The 17,799-nt window shown below is 43.3% G+C and overlaps 1 protein-coding gene across 1 annotated transcript; it reads right to left on the reverse strand.

Annotated features, from left to right (window-relative positions):
- Positions 1–805: 805 nt before the first annotated feature.
- srp68 (signal recognition particle 68) lies at positions 806–17,603 on the reverse strand. The gene is made up of 16 exons (XM_056409645.1): positions 17,477–17,603; positions 17,019–17,085; positions 16,356–16,469; positions 15,498–15,693; positions 15,152–15,234; positions 14,932–15,041; positions 14,389–14,468; positions 13,980–14,120; positions 6,744–6,842; positions 6,516–6,580; positions 5,986–6,139; positions 4,204–4,298; positions 3,944–4,073; positions 3,673–3,748; positions 3,500–3,552; positions 806–2,546 (listed from the first exon to the last, which is right to left on the reverse strand). The coding sequence occupies exons 1-16, from the start codon at positions 17,562–17,564 to the stop codon at positions 2,319–2,321; spliced, it is 1,779 nt and encodes a 592-aa protein (XP_056265620.1). The 5' UTR covers positions 17,565–17,603; the 3' UTR covers positions 806–2,318.
- Positions 17,604–17,799: the final 196 nt, after the last annotated feature.

The following is a 17,799-nucleotide window of genomic DNA, read 5'->3' on the forward strand; positions in this document are numbered from 1 at the left end:
ATTCTTAGCATTTAACTGAGAGGAACAACTAAGGTGGAAACACAGTGAGGGCGTGTCAGTGTTGTACTAACATACACACAGCAGACAAACACAGTCTGCTTTAAAAAGGCAATCTTTACAAAAGCTTCGTTGGTCATTATAAACCAGAACCAGTGCTGGAGAATCCGCCTAACAAAGAGAAATGCGTGTCAATATTTATTTTTAATATCTGAAAGTACTAACTTCCAGGTCTTTCATCTTAGAAAAGCAAAATAGTGAATACATTAATTAAGATGAGCAGATAATCAAAAGAGACTTGAGATTTCCTATCATTATAAACATTTATCTCCACCTCATTAAATACCGTCAGTCCATACAAGAAGAGCATGTGTGTGTTCCTAGAGAGACAAAGGAATGTGTGTATTGTGTAAAGGCAGAAACACCGGCAGCCACAAATCAGGGAGAGTGCCGTGTGTGTTTATTCATAGAAGTGGGGGGGGCAGTCATTTGGGACAGTGTTTGAATATCAAACACGCCTTTGCCATTATTCAATTAAGATGCATTGACAGAGTAAACCTAAAGACGTGCACACCCAGCGAAGGCATGCCAACACACCCAAGACAAGGTACACAAGAACAGTCACATCTATGCTCCAATCACAAATCTTTATTTTGTTAAATGGGGGATTGAAATTTTAAACAAAATTATCAGATCCTGCGACAACCAAAGCACTTTCTTTCCTCCATCCCGGTCCTTCTCACAAGGAAGTACGTTGAAATTGATTTCAAAAGAACAGAAGTGAACAAGGAAAGTCAAGAGATCAGTCTTTGGTGCAAATATATTTTAATCATAGGTCTGGAAATTAAATCAATTCATACATTTTTCATCAGGTCATTTCTCATTCCAACAAATATTGATCCCGTTTATTTTCCAGGCCAAAGCGAGGCAAAGTGCTGAAACTATTCCAGCACTTCCATCTTAATTATTTAACAAAAAGAGAAAAAAATACTTAAATTCGAACCAAAAACGTTTATATTAAAAAAAAAAAAAAAAAAAAAAGCATAACAGTTAAATGTTCGAGTGAAAATGAGACACTAAACAAATCCTCGAGCTCGTGTTTAACCGGCAGACAAACAAGGTCCTGAAGGACCAGAGGGTGAGAGCTGCTTTGATGTGGTCGTTATGACAACAAATATATCAAGAAAGGTTTTTATAGTTACAGAATATTCATCGACACGCCATTGCTGATGACAACATTCGAGTCCCACTCATGACGAACAAACAGGTGTGAATGAATGAAAGGCTGCTGAAAACTCCCTCCAGTCACCAATGACGACTGCTCCTCTTACAACATTGATTTTGATGAAATGAAAATAAAAATAAAAACACAACACCTGAATTGATGACAGTGTGAAGCGCTGCACTGGTTCCACACGGCCCTCAGCGAGCGGAGGGGCGTTAAAGATGGCGGCTTGCGCTTCCGTTCAGACGGGTTGAAGCAGTTGGACGCTTCTCGAACACGATGGCACTTTTGGTGCCTAATGTCATACAGGACAACATTTACATTATGACCCGTGTAGGTTGGAGGTGACAAATTAAAAAAACAATTCATGCACATTTATAAAACAAAAAACAAAGCAGAGGTGGAGGGAAGAATTGGATCGCAGCAGAAGTCTTCTGAAAAATATGATGATTGATAAAACAGCTTCAGTTTGCTGAACTACATTTCACTGAACATTGACGCTGCTTGAAAGCACTACTTTAGGTTTTATAGTAGCTGCACTAACAAAACTGCACTTTGTCAATTTTACCTTTAAAAAAAAAAAAAAGACGCCGACAACATCTCTCGCATAAAGACAAATAACTGACGTTGTTAAATGAAGGCGCTTACATGACGGTGAAAAAAAAAAATTAGAAGAAAGAAACAAAAACAGTCCTAATGCTGACCAAGTGGTTTCGTTATCTCAGACGGGATCGTGAGACTGACGACAGATGACTCGTCTGTAGCTGCAGACATGGCAACCCGTAGAGCCTGAAAGACACCGACGCCTCATGTCAGAGTGAGGAGGGAGTGGCTGCAGCCTGATGCCGTTGCTGAAGGTGGCAGTTGAACTTAGGCCATATTGCTACTTGAAATTGATCCGATCACTTCATCGCCGCCCACAGAGCTGCAAACTCCACTCATCTTGCGCTTAGGCAAAAAAAGAAGAGAAATTAAAATAATAAAACATGAAAGTAATTTTAAGTATTCTAATTAACGACCGCCCCAGGGCCGGTTGTTTGTGGTGAACTCGGGACCTTGCGGCTCTCCAGTTGAATCCAAAGCCCGGAGGATCCATTTAGCTGCCAAAGCCAAAGATGCCCTTGATGTAGCCGGTGAGACCACCCTTGCCCTTCTGCTCCACCTTGTCGTCCAGGGATGGGAAGGCCACGTGGTTGAGGGCAAGGTCAAAGAACAGGGGCTTGCAGGGAATTGGCTGGAAGTCAGGAGGGAACTGGACCAAATTGGGCTGCTTTCCCACAAGGGACGGTTCCAGGCGGAAAGTCTCCAGGCGGTCGCAGAGGGGCTGCATGAAGGAGAAGAAGTGCACGCTTCCATCAATAACTCGGATATCCAGCAATGAAAACTGTGACAAGTGTCTAGCCGTCACTGGTAGGTTCCCCCTTTAAGCCACCCGGAATGAGCAGCCAGAGCGATGTTTTGTAATATCCTTTATTGTTGTACCCCACCACAGGCAGTGTCTCTGCTCGGCACTCCACCCCGTCTTCAGTCTGTCCAGCTCCTTTTGAAGACAAAGCCTCGCAGATACACAAACACAGATTGTCATCAGACCAGCTGATGACAATCAGACACCGTTCCCTGAACCACACCCCCGCTCCACCCACTCTGCAGCAGAGCCTAAACACCCCCCGCTGCCACAAAAACATTTATAGAAGGTCACAAGTCCAAGCAACATGTTGAATATAGAACAACTTTATTGCTGCTGACACGCGACTTTGTGACAATGAATGTCCTACTGGATAATTGTCCGAGGGGCTGCCAGCGCAACAGGATTAGTTACATCTGCAACACGGACTGAAGCTGTTCCTGAAACTGACTATAAATAGTAAAAACAGGCCATTTTATGAACACTTCGACAACATAAACTAGTTCTGCAGAAGGCTTGATCGATAATCTCTCACGCATGCTAATGCATGGTTTCTCATTCATATTTTCGTAAGATCAAACGATCTTTAACCCCACCCCCCCGTGTGTCAATCATGTAGTGTGTCAATCCACAATGACTTTAAGACTCAGGATTACACAACAGTAAATTGTGTGAGGTCAACGGCAATCAGACCACTTTGAAAGTCGTGTCGTGCGAAACTGACTTAAATTGACGGTCTTCTGTCAACTAAAGCAAAAGGTGCTCTTTAAAATAAGTTTGAAAAGCCGTTTCCATGATACATGTGCCTCGTTCCACGATGAAAGACGAAATCTATCATACCGATATTTATCCCAGCGGGTCTCGTGACTTACCGTGTTGTCTTTGACCTGCTGCTGGGAGCTGACGTCAGCAGTCTCCTCAGTGTCTGAAACACAAACACATTTCTGAAGGGTTGCACACCGGATCAGTCAGAACCGAGAGGCCGGACTAAATGGGTTCTCACGCGATAACAACAGAGTAGTCGGGGGTCAAAAGGTGCTCTCACCTAAAATAGCAGCAGCTTGAAGGGAGTATTTCTCAGCGTTGACCTCAGCAATGAGCTCCTGGACGTCAGGGAGATCCTGCAGAAAGAGACAGACGCTCACTGGGACCTATTTGACAACATCTTGCAGACTCACTTTCATCCCTGCGGGGTTAATTTAATTCCTACTTTGCTGCGTGTATGTCAACACGTGTGTAAGCTGACCTTTTCATGATGGATTGTAAATGAAATCAAGTTGCGCGAGGAGATTGCTTATTGTGTGAATACAACGAACCTCGAGGCTGTTCTTGAGGTTCTTGGTCTTGGACTGCACCTCCGTGGCATATTTCAGCACCCTCTCATACAGCACTAAGGCCTCGCTCCACTTCTTCACCAGCACGTACGACTGAGCTATGAAGAAACACCTGGGAGGGGTTCAGAGGGGACGAACACATTAACAACACAAAAGTGACCAACAAAGAAGACACAAACACACGTAGGCAGCAACTGCAAGAGTGATGCATTGTGGGCTCAAGGATGTCAACGGGGTCTGACCTGTTGGCCTTGTAGACCAGCGTCTTGAGGGACACCTCCTTCTGGAAGGTGTGGTCATCCTCCAGGCCCTGCAGGGTGGACAGCTCAGCCAGACTCTTGAGACGGACATGCAGGGGAAGGTGAGGCAGGCGATGGGGGAAGCAGAAGGCAAGTTAACACTTTGAAAAGGAAGTGACGTCGGCTGTCAAACAAGGCCACGGGTTAGGCCAGGGGTGGGCAAACTTTTTGACTTGCGGGCCACAATCGGTTCTAAAATGTGACAGAGGGGCCGGGCCAGGAGCATTTGGACACGCAATGTAATTTATTAAACCTGGAGATTGCGTCTGATTTTTATACATTTCAATTAAAGGTGCAAAGTTAAAGAAATCAACATTTACTGGATAAAGATCAATGGAATCACTTTCAACATTCAAAACATATTATTACCCAACGAAATAATCAAGCTCAATAATTTCTAATTGTTTTAAACCCCGCAAAATAATGGACAGATTGTCTCAGCTCTCTATATATTGAGGCACAATTGTCTTCAGGTACAAGTGGAAAGAGAAAATATGGCCCCAAAGCTGAAAATTGAAGTTCGATTTTTAAAAATTCTTCATATCGCTTCTGGAAATACACCTTTACTCATGTGGACCAACTGTTTTTGTAATTGGTTTACCAAAGGTCATAGGTTCACAAAAGCAGTGAAATATCTGAATACAATGCTAGATACATGTAAATAAATATGGAAAACTACATTTTGTATTATCGTTTTGAGTAAAAATTATGTGGTCTGTCACACATTCACCAAAATGATAAAGATGGGACTGAGAAATTACTTCATATTGCAGATAAAGTTTCATGGGGTGTGTGCAAATAAAAAATGACCATTACATTTTTTTTTTCTTCAAATAAATATGTATTGTACATAAATAAATAAATCTACATTATATACATGTTGAGAAATAGAAAACAACTATTGACACAGACTATTTACAATATGGCTTCACTATAATAACATCATGTCATCGTGTCACGAGACCTCTCTGCTGGCCGGGCAGGTTGAGCTGCAGGTGGAGCTGTAGGCGCTGGTGAATCCTCTCTGTAAAATACAATAAGAGTCAGCAGCGCGCACCGGACACCGTGACGGGACACGTAACAGACACTGTAAAACAGACACGTAACACACACGTAACGTTTAGTGAAGAAACTTACCCGGTCTGAGTGGCTCTCTTCTGGCTGCGTGTTCCTCCTCGTGGCTCTGTAGCTCCTCCTCCGGAGGCTCCGCGCTGCTCGCCAAAATCACTGCGGCTGTTTCTAAATGAGCTTCACCTGTGTGGTGGGCGGGTCCTTTGTGATTTACTGAGTGTTCATTGGTTGTTTTTTTCGCAAAATGTTGACAGACAAACAGATTGACAAATCATGGTGAAGGGTTTCGTGTGACGAGTACTTTCCTCGCCAACGCACACCGGAAGTAAACAAAACTGCGATTTGGACAAGTTCAGCGGGCCGGATTAAAAAGCCTAACGGGCCGGATGTGGCCCGCGGGCCGTAGTTTGCCCATGTCTGGGTTAGGCCACCGTTGACAACACGGATAAAACAAATCACCACAGCTCCCACGAGTAGCCAGGAAACTAGCAAATGAGAACAACTTCCTAATTTATTGCACCAGCTGAAAGATATGCTGCTATTATGGACATCTAAAAAGGCCGGGACCTTTTATTTTGACATGTTACGAGCTGAGAAACATTTGTTTCCATCTTCTCAATACATGCAAAAGCTTCCGATTGAAAAGCTTTTTACCTGCAGGATGATGTCGTAGAGGCGGATGAGATCCTGTGGACGGGCCCCTCTCTTGCTCTCGTCTGCTTCGGGCTCCTTCAGTTTAGCCTGCAGGGTATGGGCCATGCTCTCATTCCTCTTCACCAGCGTACACAGCTTGATGTAGGTTAGGTAACTGGGAGAGGAGACCAACAGCACACTTATGATTCACTTAAGGAGATGCATGACAGAAACGTGGAAAGAATTGTTTATGCTTTGGCCTCGGTATGTTACTTTGGGTTTCTTTGCAATTTATGACAGCAAACTGAATAAAGGTAAGTTCTACTTTTCTATTCACATCTAGCAACCCAAACACCCCGTCCTCGTCTTCCTTCGTTGCTGTTGTAGCTAAGCGGGAACACGCTGGTCTTCTAGCTCTGGACTTTTTTCCACCATAGTGTGTTGGGTGCGCATTACAGGCTTCCACCATCAAACCGTGGATTCTGCTCGCAGCGGGCCGTGAAGTGTTCAGCACAGACAAAGTCAACGTTTCAAGAACACGTTTCTTTTACCTGTGCAGGAACTGCAGGTTGGACACCTTGCCGCCGTCACCTTCAGAGCCCCTCTCGCGTTGCTTCTACGAAGACACGAAACAATTCAAAGAATTGAACTCCCCCCCATTTTGTTGGTTAGCCAGTAAGCTGTAAATCAAGCCGATGGCATAAATACATCTAGGTCAAAAATACACACATCCCTCTCCTCCACCGAACTGTCAACTTTAGCCTGCAGTATCTTCTTACCGCCTCGCTCTTGAGTTCCTCTCTCACAGCCTGGATGGTGTCTCTGCACTCGGCCAGCAGGGTCTCATAAAGATGCTCTTTGGTCTCCTCGTTAGCCGTCTGCACAACACAAACAATAATCACTGTCAACACTTCCCGTTTCTTAACAAATAATCCTAATATTGCCCTCACGTTCAAATTAATTTAGTGTAAAACAAACCAGGAACTTCTGGTGTAATACTAGGGCTGCAACTAACGATTATTTTGATAATCGACTAATCTGTTGATTATTTTTTCGATTAATCGATTAATCGGATAAAAAAACAATAAAACTGTAATTTTCAACCCTTTATTCAAAACAGGGTTTGTACGGTCATGAAAAACCTGGAAAAGTCATGGAGTTTTTAAATGGCTATATCCAGGCCTAGAAAAGTAATTGAAAAAAATAAAATCCCACAATTTTTGAAAAAGTAATGCACATCTTTTATATTCAAATGTTAATTTACACGGAATATATACTGTATGCCTTATAATTCTCATTGTTAGTTTAAATACTACATCTTCTCACTTGTTCATGTACACAGAGTTTTCACAAAATGTTTAATCATGGAAATTTGGTTTAAAGTTATGGAAAGGTCCTGGAGATCCACTGGTCAGCATGTGGATGAACCCGTCACAAACAGAACTGAAGAGAAGAGTTTACCCAGCCGACTATTTGTGGGTTAAACGCGTCATACGTGTCGGTGAGGGGGCGTGGCTTATCTCCGTTGCCTTTCTCCGTTGCAAAATATTTTTCGCCATCCCCAACGGAATAAATAACCACTTTTTCTTCGTTACTTCTTGTGGAAATGCCACACGCGTCGTAACCAGGGGCGGCTTGTCCATAAGGGCGATTGGGGCGACGCACTGCCTCGGGGGAAAAGAAAAAAGAAAAGAAAAAAGTCGCATTCTACCACTAGACGTCTGCTCTGCCTCTGTATGTCATTGTCCAATCAGGTAACAGTCATTCAGTCAGCCTAAAGTCGTGCTTCAAATGGCCCCGCCCCTTCTGGGGCGATTTTGGGCGAAATGAAAATCGCCCAGACCTCTCCCATTGACTCCAATGTTAAACCCATTTTTTCACAAAACAGAGCTCTCAATGCATTCTCTATGGCTTCCGGGAGGAGTCGCCCCTGCAGGTCTTGTCAGCAGTAATCGACGAAAGCGTCTCAGTACGTCATACAGCTCGACAGAGGCGATTCAGTCGAGATGGCCGGTGCTCAGGCCAACAGCAGCGATTCAATTCTTTCTTTGAAAGAGACTCCTTTCGGTCGGCGTAACATTGAAGACACATCGGCAACAATAGAAGTAGGACCTCCTAGACCAGCGGTCGCCAACACGTCGATCGGTCGACCTCGGAGCCGTTCCTGTCGCTCTCAAAATAAAATGAAAATAAAATCAGAAACACATTGTTCCTCATTCTCGAACATTTTCTGAGGTGTCTTCTGAAACGTTTTCTTCCTGACTGGAAGATGGACGCCAGAAAAGATCTCCGCCTGATGTTAAAGAACGCCTGTAAACGGGTTCTCTGACAGCCGTGTTGTCAGCTGTGCTCCTGAAAGAGGAACGTAGGACTACAGGTGAGGCGCAGGAAATGCAGAAAGACCTTTATTGACAACTCCACATATTACACACGGTCAAAGTACACCGACATAAAACTAAGTCATGAATAAATAAATGTTGAAATGCCTGTACCTTAATGTAAATGTTTACGTTACGGTATTTACAAGTTGCGCCTGCGCATGCGCGACAGCTGAGATTCTTGGCGACTTGCCAGGTCTTACCTCCGTGAGTTTGGCTTTTCTGCTGTTGCCCTTCAAAACAAAAGCTCAACATTTAGCTTTTTCTTGTCTGGTGGAGCAATCTGGTTTACTTGAAAGTGATTGCAATTGTATTTCTTCTATTATTTGAAAAAGCACAGATGCAGGAATCACAAATGGGATTCTCATATTTATTATTATTATAATTATTTAAATCTTGTTGAAAAAAATCACCAAATCAAAGACCAGGAGCTGGATTACTGACAGACAGCTCACAGACGGCCTCAGACTGTCTGTCTGCTTATGAACTAACTACAAGCTCACAGACAGAGTTCAGTCACAGCAGTCACACTGACTGGAGTCACATGACTTGATGGCATTGTGAGAAAGCTACACATAGACAGCTGTCTGAAGGTCTGTGGTTTTGGGAGGGTTAATCATTATCAAAAAAATTGCCCCCCCTGAGAATTTTTTCAGGAGCCGCCACTGGTCGTAACATCTAGCGCCCTGGTGTCGGGGTTCATAACATCACCCGTAGGCGCACTTAGCTCCGTGAATGTCTCCGACTACGTGAATGACTTCCGCTTCCAACGCCACGTGAGTAGCAGCAGCCAATTAGATTCATCAACAGCGGAGCAGCTCAGCGCCGATTGGCTCTCACAACGCAGCGTTCTGTCCTCTCTCTCTGCTCTTGTTTCTCCTGCGCCGCTTTGCTCTCAACTCAACTTTGTTTATATTCCGCGACTTATTGAGTGCCGTAATAATCGCGCGACACAACGAATCGATAATGAAATCCGTTGCCAACTATTTTAATTAGAGATGCACCGATCAGGTTTTTGGTGCCGATCACCGATCACTGAAATCAGTATCTGCCGATGCGATAATACCGATCACCGATCACGGTGTCGATTGAAACATTATATTTATTGTGTAGCATTATTGCCTAGGACTATGAGGAAATACATATATAAAGCAACTTAAACATGAAAGAAATTACCGATTTCTTTAAACATTTTGGACTTTTACTTTGAAAAATGTCCTAATTGATCCATTAAAATTGTTTGATTGCTATTGTAGAGCAGGGTTTTTCCTGGGTCAAAATGGGTCTTCGGTGCTCCCCAAAAAAACGGTCTGTGTCTCTCTATCTATTCGCGCACCTCACAGTTGCGTATTGATCAGAAAAGAAGACACACTTATCAACTCGATTACTATTGATCAAAACAGAACGAGGGTTCGGCTGTAGCCTACTTGAAACATACTATTAAGAACTAGAGATGCACCGATCAGGTTTTGGGGTGCCGATCACCGATCACTGAAATCAGTATCTGCCGATCCGATAATACCGATCACGGTGTCGATTGAAGCATTCTATTTATTGTGGAGCATTATTGCCTAGGACTATGAGGAAATACATATATAAAGCACCTCAAACATTCAAGAAATTACCGATTTATTTAAACATTTAGGACTTTTACTTTGAAAAATGTCCTAATTGATACAATAAAATTGATTGATTGCCAGTGTAGGGGATTTCAGATATGTATGGAACACGTCTGCATTATTCATTTCCTGGAACTTTTGGGGAAATCCATTTACAGGACTTTTTTTAACATACAAAAGTCTGACCTTTATTTTTATAAACTCTTTCTTGGTACAGTAAAAATGTTTTAATGTGAGCATAATTTAAGCTAAATCTCAGAAACGATCTATAAAGATACAAAATCAGTTCATTGTTTACTTGTGTATGATTTGTCGACATCTTATTTTGAAAAACGGATGTTGTTTCACGTGGTTCTTTCCGCTAACTTTGCAAAACCGGATGTTGTCACTTAAATCCTTCCGCTAACTTTATCAAAACCCTCGCGCTCCCGATCGAATGTGTTTACCGTCAACATCAGTCTATAGGGGCTCAGACATGTGAGAGTCGGCTAAGTTGACCCAGTGATTCAACTCGGGGGACGAGGACGCCGCTCGGTGCGTGAGGATCCCCTCGTGGTCCTCTCACTCTGCGGCCCTCGCCGGGCGCATCGTCTCCGTTGCGATGCGCGGCGATTGAAACGTCTCTGATAGTTCTCGCAGATGTGACGTCATCTGATCGGCCGTCTTGAGAACGCCGATCAAAACCGATAATGGGAATATCGGCCGATATGGATCGGCGCCGATCAGATCGGTGCATCCCTAATTTTAATAATCGATTTTTATCGCTTTTGTCGATTCGTTGCCCTAGATAAAAGTAATACTACCAAGATTCTGCAGCAACAGGTCACTACAGCAAACAAAAGCAAAGCAGACAACTACATTAAATGGTCACTTTTGTTATTCCTGGCCGACGCAATAAGGACTGCATCAGAACTGATTCTGATCCACCAGATCTGATAGTTAATCCCCAACAGTCTAAACACATGCATGGTGCAATCAATTCTGTTATAGCGAAATGACAAAAGTGAAGTAAGGTTTAAAAAGGCAGAAAAAGGAAACATGAAACTATGTAAACTGGTTTCTCAGAGAGGAATGGGGAAGAATGTTTGTAAACTGAGAATGACACATTTGACATTTTCTAGACAGAACACTGAACTGTAGCCAGAAGACCTGAACAGGGAGAAAGGTTATGCCCTGCAGAGAAGTGAAGCCACGCCCCTTCCAATGTCCACAATGGGACCTTATTTCAGAAAATACTATGGTCAATAGACAACAACAAGAGACAAAAACATGCTAGTCCACAAGAAGGGGTGGGACTTTTCCTCTATTCTGAGTGGTTGTACCTAAAATATCTTTAAAATGAAAGGATTCATTATTTTGACACTAAAGGCTTCAACATATGAACTCAGACACACTCAACCACTTTCCACCCGATTAAAAAAAACTTGTTCTAATAAAAATGTTGCACCACTGTGATAGCCGTCTATCCTCCTGCCACACACATACAATTAAATATATATACATACCTGCATTTCATATCCACTGTTTATACTGTCCAATACTTTTTATACTGTCTATATTGTATTTATCCAGCACATTGCACTGCACTTCTACTGCTTTAACAATAATAATAATGTAGATATAATAATAATAATATTGATCCCACAGTGGGTAAATTCTTCTCTGCATTTGAGCCACCCTTTGCACCTCTGGTCCGATGCTACACTGCATGTCATTGCCATAGTACTTGTACTTTGCAATGAGAATAAAAGTGAATCTGATCTAAAAATAAATAAATAACGTCAACCATGCCAACAACTATTTCATTCATTTAGAAGTCGTAGTGGTTCGATGTAAAAAGCAACAGTTTCAGTGAGTGGGGGAGAGGCCCAGGTATGCGTCACGGCAGGCTGCCAGTACATTCCTGTACATACCTGACCTCCGATCATCACTCTGGAGTTTCAGGTTTACATCTCCGAGTGCGACAGGATTGTTCTTCCCCTCACCGAAACTCATACAATAGGCCCGTGTTACTCAACGATAGCCTCAGATGTCTACAGACATATGTTCATATTTAAAAGATGTTGGTTTTGTGTAAACGTAAGCGATTGATGACATCCGTCTTTCAATCAGGGGGTTGGCGGATCAATCCCTGCCCTCGTTGATGTGTCCTTGAGCAAGACACTTAACCCCGAGTTGCTCCCTGTAGCCGAGTCCACGGTGTATGAATGCAACATGATTGGAAGACGCTTTGGATAACAGGGTCAGCTAAATAACATGTCATGTAAGGTACCATGTTGATACACATTTAAACTAAAGTAAAAGTTGTTTTAACACCTTTGTGAATGACATTTCTGTCACTTAATGACCTTCAAAAACGGGACCACGGAAAACAAAACGTGAAGAAGCAGTGGAAGAATGTTACGAGGAGATTCCTCGTAGTGTTAACAGACAGGCTGCACACTCGGCTACTCTCATGTTATTTAGTGCCGCTACCTCATGCCAACACCCTAGCAACACCCAGCATGACCGGCTCAACCCGTCGAGCATCCTCTCTCGTTCAGCGAGAGGGCTGGATGGATAAACCGATTAGAGGGAGGGAGAGGACGGCGCTCCTCCACTCAGACTGATGAACGGCCCAATATGATGTTTCCTGTCCCCAGTTGTTTGTCTTAAATACTCTCGACTTTCTATTGCGCAATCTGGGACAAACGGCACCCAAGCCGTCCTCGCTTTAAAACATTCCTTACTCAACAACAGTTGATGAGGACTTTATTCTACAATGTAAATGATACAAAAGCAATAAAGCAAACTGCAATAATTCAGCTTCAAAGCAGCTTCCCACACATCGAGTTAAACCCACTATTAGCTTAACATTGGAATGTAACAACACAATTTAGTCCCAAAAGTTCACATTTGAAACTGAAAAGTGTTTAATGATGATAACACAGTGACCTGCTGGGGTTCGCCCTGTGGTCACGTGACTGCTGAAATGCCCAGAATGCAGTCGTGCAATAAGAGAGACTGCATGCCACGGACCTGAGTGGATGTGGGTGTGACAGGTATGCCGACAGGGCAGGCTGAACCTTCTGGCATAAGAAAAGAGGAGAAATGAGCAATGGTGACAGTGAGGTGACATGGGAGACTTGAAAGAGTTCCACCTACTGAAAGTTTAAGGAAACGCAGATTGTTGGAGCATTCTGCTAAAACTTGGGCCAGACGCCCATTTTGAGACTTTTCATCTGAAGGCAAGTGTAATCGACACCATGAAACACTATGAAAGTATGCACACTGAAAGAGAAGTTAAAAGAAAACGGGCAAGCACAAGGATGTCGTTTGGATTTTTACTAGGGCTGCGACTAACTATCACCTTTTTAATAATCCATTAATCTGTCGATTATTTTAATAATCCATTAATCTGTCGATTATTTTTTCGATTAATCGGATAAAAACAGCAACATTAATTCCCATCGCTTTATTCAAAAACAGAACTGACAGCGCTTTACTCGCGTGAGTTTAGTCGCCCGATTATGTGTGGATCATCCGCGCCTTAGAGGGGGCGTGGCTTATCTCTGTTGCTTTGTTCCGTAAAAACAGTTTTAATTTCCTTAATCCACCAACGGAAGAACTAACCACTAGTTCCGCTTTACACTCGTCGAGGACATCCCACAAACATTGGAACATCTGAGGCCCTCGTGTTTAGGTTCACGACATCACCCGTAGACTCACATAACACGGTGAATGTCATCGACTACGTCTGAATGACTTCCGCTTCCAGCGCAACTAGACAAGCAGCAGCAGTTAGATTCACCAACGGCGGAGCGTCTCAGCACTGAATGGCTTTCACAACGCAGCGAACATTTACATCACAGGTACCCTCGTATCATCTGGACTTTAGGCCATAGGAACATCTTTATCATGTATTTTTAAGCGCTGGCATGTGATGATATTAAGAGCTGCTAACAACAACAATGGCTTCCCATCGAGTGCAGGGAAGTTTGTTTCAATCTGCCATAAAGCAGAAACTAAATACACTGACCTGAGCGATAGCGGCTTCATTGTCTGCCAGACCCAACAGGAAGATGCGGGCCTTGTCGATCTTGACGGGCACCGACCGCCCTCGCCACTCCACCTCGCTCATGGTGGCTGCCTGCTTGGTTCTTGCCTGAGTGATCAGAGCCTGAGGACAAAATGTAAAACAATTACATGAATTAATTGATATTTATTTCAACAAAATGATCTGAACCACAGGAGCGAAAACGCATTTAATCCCTGAATATTCAATCTTGTTTCAAATGTTATATGCTTTTCTAAATGTTTTATTGAGACTAAAGTTGAGGAGCAAAAGTGAGTGTTGGCTGGACCGTGACATCTTAGGCCTCACTGATATATGAAAGACAACCGATGATACAAGAACATAAACTAATTTTCCACTACGGTTTGTTCACCTCTAGTTTCTCAGCCATCATGCCTCCTCCTCCTCCAGTCAGTCTCATCTGCATCAAGTCATTGATGGCGTTCTGGTCTCCTGCAATCAGAGAAAAATAAAAAAAAAGATCCAGTCATACGTGTGTGTGTTTGTCAGTGTTTCGCCTAGGTTTACAGCTTCAGGGGGGCGGGACTAGTGCCGCTGCTAGCCATGTTGGTGCCCTAAGCTTAACTCCTTAACGATGCTCCCCCCTGAGGTAGGAAAGGGACCCACGGCGAGCGTTGTCGACCGGGGGGGGGGAGGTGACTTCAATAGTAGGTAGACGAAAATTACAGGGTGGCGGGCAGAGATTTGTTATAATGGTAGGGGAAACATTGTTTGTATATATATACGTAGCTGTGTGTGTGTGCGTGTTTTCGTTGGATACGGGTGATATGAGCTTTAGGAGATGTCCAGTTTGTGAACTATGTCTCTGGATTCATTAAAAGAAAAAGTCTAAGATGGGCATCAGTTATGTTGAGAGGATCCGTGTTCCCCGTACGTGTGCATGCGTGTTACTCACCGATGTTGTAAGCACAGTAGCGGATGTTGGGCGATATCTCGTCCACACGCTGGCGATACAGAACTGCCAGCTCCTCTGTGAAAGCACTGGCCAGCTTCTCATAGATGGTCCTGACAAGATCCAAAATGGGGTTGTTTAGAATATCCCGAACGTCATAAAAACTCAAGCGGCTGCTTATTCTGCTGACGTATTAAGAAACTGCAGCGACGTTAAACCTCACTTGCACTTGTTGAAGGCCTCCATGGCGAGCTTCCACTCCTGCAGTTCAAACACCACCATACCAGTCAGGTATGAAGTGTAGGCCTGAAATTATAAACACAAGCCGTTATGAAAACATAATGTACGACCAGTAGTTGCTTCCTCAAACACAACTTAAAATAATACATTTTATGTATCAACAATGTTAGTACTTAGTTTTAATCATAGAAACAAACGACCATCAAAATCAGATAAAGTTTAAAAACATTTCGATAATTGAGGGCCTGCGATCTCCCAGCACATAAACGCCCCTTATTCTTTAACACCTGTGACGTGTCTCTTAAAGCAGGTTGAAGATGACTTTGTACCTGCGCCTCGAGTTTGGTCTTGGCGTCAACGCGCGGGCTCTCGCAGAGCTTCTCCAGTTTCTCGCTGTGCTTGGCTGCCTTGCGTAGTCGTGCCAACAGGTGGAAGCGCTTACGTGGCTCTGTGTTAGCCTCCTGCTTCAGCTGCATGGCGTAACTCCACGCACGCTCGGCCTCCATCAAAACCAGCAACAGATACCTGAAGAAGGGGAGGTCACTGCATCAGTTCGTTGGCTGCACATTTTCACAATCTATATACAAAGTTGACAGTTCGCAATTTATCTTGAGGAAACATATTACAAGCTCGAGTTTCATTCTTTGGTTTAGCGGTGAGGTGTAGCAAACCAGTTGCAGACTCATTTCTTATGTAGTCAGCACTTCGTCTCCATCTAGTGGATTAAGGAGATACTGCCAAGTGGTTAGATACAATCTAAACTCTTTTTTTGTAATTTACAAACCTAGGTTATGTTTACAACTAATTGTGCTCAAGAATTCACATAAATGAAAACATGCACGCACACACACACAAACACACACACACACACACACATAGTTAGTCAAACAAAGCATAGTTTCAATGACCAGTTCATCCATCCATCCATTCTCATCCGCTTAATCTGGAGTCATTTCGCAGCAGTCTGCAGGTCCTGCAGGCTGACCCAGACTTCTCTCTAACTCTCAATATTTTCCAGCTCATTCTGGAGGATCCCGAGGCATTCCCAGGCAATGACCAGTTATGTTTTAAATATGAGGAAACAAACACTTTATCAACATTCCCTCAGATGCAGTGCTAATAATGGATCAGTTTTTGCAGCCAGTTAACTGCACATGAATGTCAGAGTCAGACTTTCCATTCCTCACCTGCTATCAGAGAGCATTTCGACCGTTATTTTCTTCCCAATGAACTTGTGTCGGTTGCCCATCCTGAAACCAAGAGTTTTGCGCAGGCGACGCATTCTACGGGAGCAGTAACCCCTGCACACAGTTACACAAAGATGTTTACATTACATTAATAACACTCATGTACATTTCCATCTTGTTTTTTCTCAATGGAGTTCTTTGAAAAAATATATTCCTTAAATAGAGGAAGATTTGGTACTTTATTTCTCTATGTATTAATTGAGTCACTTTGAGCTATGAGTCGTAGACATTTAAATATTGATTTAAACATTAGACATTGATTGCATTAGGCTGTAGATTGTACACATGCAGTTAAATTGGTATCCAGAACCATTTGTACAGTCTCGTGTGAGCCATATGGTAGAGGAGGTGTCCATGCAAACAGTTTGTTCTCAGTGCATAAAACAAGGATTTGGTCTCCAAAACAAACAGGAAGTAAAAAGAAAACAATAATGTCAACATCAATGTATACAAAAAGCTAACAAATGGCTTGTGATCATGAACAAACAACGCACCACTAAGTGAACGTCAATACAATAGTGGAGAGTTCACCACAGACAGCTGCGGTGCAGTTATAATAATAATTGAGTGTTACGGGTTGATGTATGACGGGGCACAGCTCACCGGTATCTCTGGTAGTCTCCGTGTCTGAGACCATGCTGCTGCTGGGACTCCTTGATTATTTGCAAAACTGTGAATCAATGTTAAGGCACAACCTCATCATCACACACTGTAGACCATTTGTCATTCATATTCAAGTATGACAGCCATGCCAGCTCGGGACAGAAAGTCTGACTGTGATGCTGTGATATGTTGCAGAAACGTCGACATTAGTGAGCTGCTCCTGAAACTCAAGAGGTTACAACAGTTATTTACTTGTAAAAAAAGTTTGAGACAAGCGAAATGAATCTGCTTTTCACGGCTGACAGCCTGCTTCAGTGTGACACGTCGCATAATACCGCGAGCTAACGTGATACTATGACCGAGCTAGCTCCTGAGCTACCGTCGGCTTCCGAGCTAAACACACATCAACTGAAGAAAGAACAAAGCCGCCGCTGCACCTCCGGTGCTGTGAAGGATACTTTCGAGTCCAAGTCCTCCATCCGATGAGTTCTTTTTGTTTTCATCCACAGACGACAGTTTAGCGTCGTTTTGCTTGTCTGAGGCCATCTCTAAATGCTAACAGCTAAGCGGCATTTACACATGCTCAGTAAGCTGGAGAACCAGCGACCAATGACGGCAGAGGGAGGGGCGAAGCTACAGCCAAATCTCGCGAGATTTAGCAGATGTGTTCGCGTGTTCCAAAGTACTAAATAAATAAGAACCCACTATTTAGCATTATTCATATGATAAACCATATGTCAGGTGTGAGATAATTAAATGTTAACTTGTTTCGAAATATGTG

This window comes from Pseudoliparis swirei, chromosome 24 (genome assembly GCF_029220125.1).
Source record: "Pseudoliparis swirei isolate HS2019 ecotype Mariana Trench chromosome 24, NWPU_hadal_v1, whole genome shotgun sequence".
Lineage (NCBI taxonomy): Eukaryota > Metazoa > Chordata > Actinopteri > Perciformes > Liparidae > Pseudoliparis > Pseudoliparis swirei.

What these genes read in the sequence shown, in the direction of transcription:
- srp68 (XM_056409645.1), bottom strand. Translation starts at nt 17,564, where the DNA reads ATGGCCTCAGACAAGCAAAACGACGCTAAACTGTCGTCTGTGGATGAA. An exon ending in AGGAACTCAAGAGCGAGGCG is followed by an intron (nt 6,581 to 6,743) that starts GTAAGAAGATAC and finishes GTGTCTTCGTAG; the next exon opens with AAGCAACGCGAGAGGGGCTC. An exon ending in AGCAGGTCAAAGACAACACG is followed by an intron (nt 2,547 to 3,499) that starts GTAAGTCACGAG and finishes TCCTTCATGCAG; the next exon opens with CCCCTCTGCGACCGCCTGGA.